This window comes from Hippocampus comes, unplaced genomic scaffold (genome assembly GCF_001891065.2).
Source record: "Hippocampus comes isolate QL1 unplaced genomic scaffold, H_comes_QL1_v1.1 scaffold156, whole genome shotgun sequence".
Classification (NCBI taxonomy): Eukaryota; Metazoa; Chordata; class Actinopteri; order Syngnathiformes; family Syngnathidae; genus Hippocampus; species Hippocampus comes.
In genome coordinates, this window is record NW_017805744.1 from 1,091,471 (window position 1) to 1,099,966 (window position 8,496).

Here is an 8,496-nt window from a genome sequence, read left to right on the forward strand (position 1 = left end):
AAAACGCATCAGCCAACCTGAATTCTGCTTTGATGTGAGAATCATGAAAATGCATGACACGGGGACTCATTTGATACAAAAACAGGACGTCGACGCCATTGTTCTCCCAGCCGCAATGTGCCCATTTTTCGCCATTCTATTATCTCTAATGGCTCTAATGACAAACAGGGCAAATTGCTGCCTTGAATGAGAACCACTTCCACCCAGGGGGAGGACGCTTTTTATATTCGGACCGAGCCGTTAAAAGCTGACCTCCAGTGCAGATGCTGCCGCTTACGTACGGCGGACATCTTATGAAGCAGCTCTCAATGTGATGAACAACCTCTTTAACGCAGGATGAGAGAACAAAACATGAACCCTGTCCAATGGTCTTGTCCGAGGGAGCTCGGACCATTGAAATCACATTAGTTTTGCGATTTCATTACACATTTTATTGCCGCGGCATTTATTTCTAGCTGTGGGCACGTCTGATGACTTGAAAAAAAATTTAGATTTCAACCATTCTTAATGAAAAGATGCTTGTTGGGAAGAAATTGTCTGCAGGCATTAAAAAAGAAAGATCGTGTTTTAATTAGATTTTTTTGGGGGGGGGTGGGGGGATTATCACTTTTTGGTTGTAAAAGTGTCAACTGTCTTGTCAAAAGCACACATTTCAAATGCATTAGATAGCACTATCGGATTAAGAACGTCTTCCGAGCTAACTCGCTTAAAGCGAGACTGGGAAGCTGTCCGACGAAGGAGGTTCCTCTCTTTTGAGTCTCGAGCCGACTTTTCCACCACCACCACCGCCGCTCTCCGCGTCCGCTGCAGCCAACCATGGACCCCCCCAGGACACGCTCTCGGTCCCGGTCCGGCTTCTATCATTTTGCCGTGAGCAATCCCGCAGGAGGTAATAGCGGCGGCAATGTGCTCGGTAACGGAAGCATGATGAGCGCTGGCGTAGGAGGAGGAGGAGGGATGAACTTCCCTCAGCAGAGCAACGCCGGCTGGGCGTCGCACCACGGCGGCCGCGGCGGCTACCCGGAGAGCCAGCCGCAACAACCAGGCACATACCTGGCCGCAGGGACGCAGCGCCACGGAGCTCACCGCCACCCCGGAAACGGTAAGTAGCGTGAGCCTGCCAGATGCTCCTTTACATTTGTATGCGATAGCTCACGGGAAGACAACTGTCAGGCAGCCCCTGGGCTTCATCGAGAAGACGTGCTTCGAACAAAAACCCTTTGTGTTGTAGTGGAGGATAACATTTGTCCAATGTTTGAACTCTCCTCCACAGCCCAATAAGATCCAGGGCAGTACTTTTAGGTGGCAAATTCTGTTCTTTCAACAATAATGTTTAATTGTTTTGATTGGTTGAGGTATTTATTTGACAGGATACGCTGTTCGGATAATGGATGTTTGCTGGACCACATCAAACGTTGAGGAATTTGCTCCTCTCAGCTGATTAGTCAAACATTAGAAACAGCTCTCATCATGTTTTAGTGCAAGTTTTGCAGTGTTTTCACACTGCCTGTGCGCCAGTTGTTGACGATTAATGTCTTCAATCAGATCAGGTCAAATCAAATTGCGTTTAGAATGACATTGACGATAAGAAAACAATTACAATTGGGGGAAAAAAGATACAATTTTTGAGCTAGGGCTGGGCGATATGGTAGAAAAGTGTGTCACAATCTAAATATATATATATATATGTATGTGTGTGTGTGTGTGTATACCTATTTAAAATATGTAAACAAACCAATTAAAGATACAATTAATTCAAGATATCAGCTAAATAAAACACAGCTATGAGAGGAAAAATACAATTCAAAATATCTGGGAGTCAAGCATGCTTGTGTGCTCCAAATTTCCTCTGAAGTCACGGTAATTGTGGCACAAATCTAACATCAGACTGGAGCTTCTGCCTATGGCGTGCAGCATTGATGGGATCAAGGTTTGCCTCCTAATATTTTAATTTATTTTTTTACAGTCAGTATTATATTGAGTGCAATTTCTATTGATATTGATCATGTGTCTATCATGATCCATCCATTATCTGAGTTCTTATCACGAGGGTTGCAGGCATGCCGGAGCCTGTCACAGTTGTTATCGGGCAGTAAGCGGGCTAAACCCTGAAGTGGTTGCCAGCCAATCACACATCGACAAACAACCATTCACAACCACACTTAGGGACGATTTAGAGTGTTTAATTAACCTCCCATGCATATTTTGGGAATGTGGGAGGAAACTGGAGTACCTGGAGAAAACCCACACAGGCACAGGAGGACCTGCAAACTCCACACAGGAAGGCCTAGGCTGGAATCGAACCCTGGACCTCTGTATTGTGAGGTGGACGTGCTAACTACAAGATCACTATTCCGCCTGTCTGTCATGGATCACATTGATATTCAATTATTGCCCATCCCTAATTTGAGCCTGTGTTAAGCTATGCATGTGATACATTTAATATATCTCTGACAATATCAGTTTATAAAACCCATATCTTTATGAATGCAAATGTATACAATTGTTGAATTGGATGTACAGTGATCCCTTGAGATACAAATAAACCTACTTATGGGGTTTATTTTATCTATTTTTTGGAGCCAGAACCGTCATTCGGAGAATGTAATTGACTTTATCTTGTGTGCAAAAATTTGAGATATGAGCTGTGTATGGTGGCAGTGAACACAACTCACTCCACAACAAGCTGCAGTTGGCAAATAGTGAACTGTTAAAAAAAAAGTCACCAAACTATTTTTCACTCACAGTTGGAAGTTTCCATCCATCCATCCATCCATCCATCTATCCATCCATCCATCCATCCATCCATTTTCTAATCCGCTTATCCTCTCAAGCACAATAGGCGTGCTGGAGTGGAGCCTATCCCAGCTGCCTTCGGGCAGTTGGCGGGGGTACGCCCAGAACTGGTTGCCAGCCAATCGCAGGGCACACACACAGTTGAAGTTTTTCTGTCAAATTAACGAAAGAGTTGCATGCTATGTATTTAAAATACAGTAACCACATCACTTTGCCATGAAGAGAATTACACATGTAAAATGACAATTTTGTCATAGCGGCAGCTAGCTAAATGCTTCATAACACATAAATGGAAACACCATCGACAGGCTATTGAATAGCATTGTGTCGCAGTGATATAACCCTTTTAAGCAATGGATATTTGATTACTAATGGTGGAACAACGCATGTAGAAATATATACACACATTACTCATGTCCACTCATGTCTGCACTAAAACAAAAGGTGCAATCTCAATGCTTGGGAGTCAGCAAGGTCTCTGCACTGATTACATTTAAGCTTTAAGCTTTTGGTTTTCTGTGATTTGAATATTTTTCAGTTATTGCTATTCATAGGGAACTTATCCCACTGGATTTTTATCATCAAAGAATTGCTATTGAGTGTGTGGTGTCAGGGGTTCATCTGTGATTGTCCCCCATAATAATCTGTAGCCCCTTTGAACTCGTTTACACAATAACACCTTAAAAAGATGCATCCTCCATTATAATTTCTTGTAGCTACACTGACCCAAACAACCGTCCTCGTGCTCCCCCCGTCTGCGATTTTAGATCGTGAGCCAATGTTCCACACTCAGAGGCGTGACATGTCACTTAATAGTGTTGGTGTGCGTTATTCCAACTGTCCCTATTACACACACATTTGCTGCTGCAGGCTTAGAAGCACCCTGTTCAGTTTTTTGTCTTTTTGTTTGCATTTCATTAACATCGCAAGACAATGTTTAAGTAGCTACTGTTTGTCAATTAAGACTTCAAATTAAGACCGTTTTACCATCTCATTGCAGCTCAAAACCATCTCAACCCTAATGCTAGCTACCGGGATCAAACAAAGGACCCTTTGGTCATGGGTCGCATTGTTAGACAACCATGCACCGCAGAACTATCTTATTGAGACAAGCGTGTTTCCGGATGATTAAGTTGCAGAATACTGTCAATTTTTGAGAGTATTAGGCATCTAATGACGATCTCATTCTGTGTGGTTTGCCATAACAATTACAATATGTTAAATAGATACAGTCGATTCATACATCGTCGTTCTTGCATGTCAAACACTAGTTTTTGTTTTAGCAGGAGGTCAAAACTGTGCACTGGTTTAAGGCAAAGTTTAGTAATCCTAATACTAATGAAAAGAATGGTATCAATGGTGTTATGCTTCAACAGCACCACTATTCTGAGGAAATAAGATTGTTTTCTCTCCAACAGAGCGCCATCAGTCTGCCTCAGTGTGCCCTCTTTTGACCCTCCAGGCTGACAAGATCTAGTTTTCAACAAAACACACGAGGGAAAAGGACCCAGTGAGGTCTCAAAGTTGATGGAGAAAGATATAAGGCAGCGTTTTGCCTCCAGTGTCAGCTGGTCAGTCAGCCGTCTTGGCGTCTGTTCTTCACAGTTGCTAGCGGGGCGTCTTTGAGCCGTTACTATCGCAGACTTCACATGGCCCCAGAGTGGCTCTGCAAAGGACAACAAAGGGGTGGGATTTGCTTTCAGATCTGTTGTTTTTGAGGAGACTCACTTGATGAGGGAAACATGGAATGGAGGGTGTAGAGGCGGAAAATATTCTTTTTTTTCTCTTTTTAATGATGACATATTTTTGTGTCCTGCAATAAGCTGAATTCTTGTCACTGAAAGACATTTTTTCTTTTTGCATAAAACTATGTGTGCATATTCTGCATCCAGATTGGACATGTGCCCTGTCAGATAAGCAGCCGGCCTCCTACTGTTTTTCTCCACTGCATATTTATTACATTACTGGGCTGTTTGTTGATTATTACCCCCTCTAAAAAGGTTCCTTTGCTGTTTGTCTCATTAACAGGATTCTGAAAATTTTATATTTGATTTTGATATGTTCTTTTGGAGAGTGGGCACGGACAAAAAAAAAAAAAAGTTGGAAATGGAAATAAACATGCTTTTGGAGTCTTAAAAAAATTGGCAAAAATATTTAAAAACATCACTATGACTGAAAAATATTATGGAGGAAATGGAAAATGTGCTTGCGTGCGTGGCCAGTATGGGAATGCCAATCAAACCTTGATAGAGAAACTAGTGTAGTTTTTGTGTCCGCGGTGCTTTTCCAGCATTGAGTGCACCACTCCTTTGTGTGGAATCACATTATTTTAAGAAATGTAAATATTTGAGCTTTTTTTCACACTTCTGTGGAGGTTTCGTGTTTTTAAAATTGCAAGGATGGCCACCTCTAAAGCTCTGGTTTCCCCAAATGAGCGTATGGTTCTCCTTCGAAACACACCCAAAATAAATCGAAGAGATCAGGAGAATTTGTGAATAATTGTTGAATCTTAATGACATAATTTGGTCATGAATCTTTGCAGTTTGGTGGGTGTCCATCCAAGTTTGATCTGTCTGCATTCTACGCCATTTCTGTTCTTCTGGAAGCGAGTACCATTCGTATTATGTAAAGATATGATATCTAGAGCTTGTTGGGAATTAACTCCATGTATTGTATAAAGTAAATGCCACAACTGTTTGAGGGTAGGTTAAGCCTGCATGTCACTTTGTTGTGACACATTTTTCATTGGTTTGTCTCAATTTCTACAGATAACTGAGTCAAATCGATAGCATGTGACTGCCCAGTGATAAGTTCAGAGTTCCTTGAACAAGGAAAAGCATGCGGTGGCAGCTGTTTTTTGGTACAAATGAGGCAAAGATCCAGTGTGGCGTTTTCGACTGAGAGCCTCTTCTGCTTTGTTTTAAGCAACTATTGGAAAAGCCTGTCACACCAAAGAAGCGCAACACTGATTGATTAGGTCAACGTCTGACGTCCATTTGTATTTAGGGTAACAGACTGATCACTGTTTCATATCCTTTGTGATCCTCCACAGGAAAATCAAATTGAGGCGACCGGTTTGTCGTGCTGGCTTAACAGGCGTGTATGCCTGTGTCTTGTGATGATGTTTTTCTCAGCACCGTCTTATCTAATTATGTTCCCCTATCCCCCTCCCATTTTCTTTTGCCTGCAGGAGGAGTGCTACACTTTCATCCAGATAATGTGTTCAGTGAGGATCGAGACAAAGTAAGCCATGGGATATGATCTCTGTATTTGGCTTCAGTTTACTGATGTCATGTTATGTCATTTTGGACACTTCTTATCCTGTACAGCAGGGGTGCCCAATACGTCGATCGCGATTGACCGGCACCCCGAGAACTAATCCCAATTCAATTGTGAGGGGTGTAGGGGGAAATGGAGGGGGGTGGGGGATTTTTGTGTCTTTGTGCACGTTAATTTATTACATTTAAAAAATAAGAATTTGTCATTTAGCTTTGTAATGATTTCTTCCATGTATATAGTGTATATTTGTCTGAACAACCACTCAAGCACTACTCCTTCTTGGTCCACGGTTAACAGATAGAAGACAGCCCAAGCCCAAAAAGGCAGCGTCTTTCCCAGCAGTCCATTTTAGATCTAAGCTCCGCCCACCCTCCGACCCCTTCTTCTCCCATTCGCCCCTGGGAGCTTCCCCCGGGTCGCAGGCCACATGCCCACTATGCACCTGAGAGATGTCACACACCTGTCCGAAATAGAAGAAGGTAATGCACGCATGCACACTCGCATGCATTTTTTGCAGTTGAAATTAACAGATAGATTGACTTTATTAATCCCAATCAAGAAATCAAGTTACGATTGAATTGTAATGATGTAATGGACTTTTTACACTGCACTTGGTACAGTACAATGAAGTGTGTAGATCAACCCATTCATGATGTGCTGCCATGTCACAATGGGATGACGCTGTGCTGCAGAGGCTGGCGGCGCAGGAGGTGTGCGCCTGCCACCATGGCACATGCAAATGCGATGATCCGGTATGCAAGATGGTGGGGGAGTGATTTTAGAGCTGCAGTAACATGAGTTGATTTTGGAAAATAAAGTCAAAGTTGACTCATTCTTGCATGAAAGATTCAATCAACAATGTCTAGCTCTGTTATAAAGTTAGTTAAAGAAACATTTATTTGGCTAATTTAGTGCTCCATATTTATGAAGTGCAACATACAGTAGTTTATACCGCAACCTCTTCTCCCTTCTCAGCCCTCCAATGCGACGCCCGCGTGGGCGCAGAGACCGCCTGACGCGTCATCATCACACACACAATCACCACCACCATTACAACAGCAACAACCACCATCACCACCCCAACACTCACCCTCACCACCATCACCACCACCCTCACCACCTGCACTCCCACCACGGGCTGTCACCGGGCCACCAAGACGAGAACTACCGTCACTCAGTCCCTACTCAGGGCTACTCTCCGTATGGCCAGCAGCCCCCTCGAGGGCTGGGGCCCGGGTTGGAAGAGCGGCAAGTTTACCATCCCCCGAATCCCTCCCCAAGGCCCCTTCATCCGTCGTCAAACCTGTCTCCACGACTGCTGCACCCTGCGGCGCATCCGCAGCACGCCCACCCACACCCATCGCAACAACAGAGCAGCGGGGTGTTGGACCTCCAGGAACAGGTGAGTTTAAGTGAGGGCTTGAATTTGTATCCGTTCATCGGTTCGTTTCCAAATGATTGGTTTGTCTAAAATGGAATTGAGCTGCGATACAGAGCACCTTTCATGGAAGTATAAATATATAGATCTGTTATTCCTGTCCACTTTAAAATGACTGACTGAACATTGGTCACTATCCTTGTTCTCTGTGTTTAGGGTTCAGCTCCAGTATCGTATACGGTGTCCCCCCCGGGTGCTCCACCTGGTCTGCCGCCTCGTTCAGGCCCGCAGCAAATCCCAGCATGCTCGGTCGTCTTCAGTGGACAGCACTATCCCGTCTGCAGCGTTGCTCCTCCTGTGGGTTTTGTTGTATTGCAGCTAAGTTTATACTACCCAGTCTCCATCTAGGCCAGGGGTGGGCAAACTTTTTAGCTTGGGGGCCATATTGATTTCTAAATTTGACAGGTGGGCCGGGTCAGCACAAGATATGGTAAATATAAAAAAACGTATATGTTGACAGTCCATACCAAACATCAACAGAACAAAAGCATTCAAGTATTACCATACTTTTTTTCATGAGAACAGTGAGATAACTATGGTATATGTCCGGTATGAACGTCCAAGTACGGTATGTTAACAACATACATTGGTGACAACACAAGCAACAAAGTGCAACAATATATTGTCCAGAAACTGCGGCATACAGTACAGGTACAATATATGAGAAAATATAACAAAGGTAGGACTATTTGCTCCAAAATGAGACGAGTAAAAGACCTGGTGGCTTTCTTTCCACTCACTGTCTCGAACTCGACCTCCCCTTGATCACCACACAAGACAGTGTTGCTCAGCTGATGTCGTGCTTCGAACTTTTGAAGCCAGCCACAGGACGCTCCGAAGTATTCAATGCCCATAGTTAGCGTGATGGAACTCGCTTTCTCTCTTATTAGCGGTCCAGTTTGCGAAAAGTTTTTAACACGGTAACAGTCAAACCATTCCAGGACATGTTCATTTACTCGAGCCGCAAGCAATTAACTCTGAGC

At 43.7% G+C, this 8,496-nt stretch overlaps 1 protein-coding gene across 1 annotated transcript in view; it reads left to right on the forward strand.

Annotated features, from left to right (window-relative positions):
* LOC109524437 (E3 ubiquitin-protein ligase RNF38-like) overlaps window positions 1-8,496 on the forward strand; it is a 14,090-nt gene that overhangs the window by 1,391 nt on the left and 4,203 nt on the right. The window contains exons 2-6 of the mRNA XM_019884338.1: window positions 784-1,102; window positions 5,987-6,039; window positions 6,373-6,554; window positions 7,051-7,477; window positions 7,670-7,810. Of these exons, the coding sequence (XP_019739897.1) occupies window positions 817-1,102; window positions 5,987-6,039; window positions 6,373-6,554; window positions 7,051-7,477; window positions 7,670-7,810 (1,089 nt within the window). The 5' untranslated portion in view covers window positions 784-816. The remainder of the gene's footprint in view (window positions 1-783; window positions 1,103-5,986; window positions 6,040-6,372; window positions 6,555-7,050; window positions 7,478-7,669; window positions 7,811-8,496) is intronic.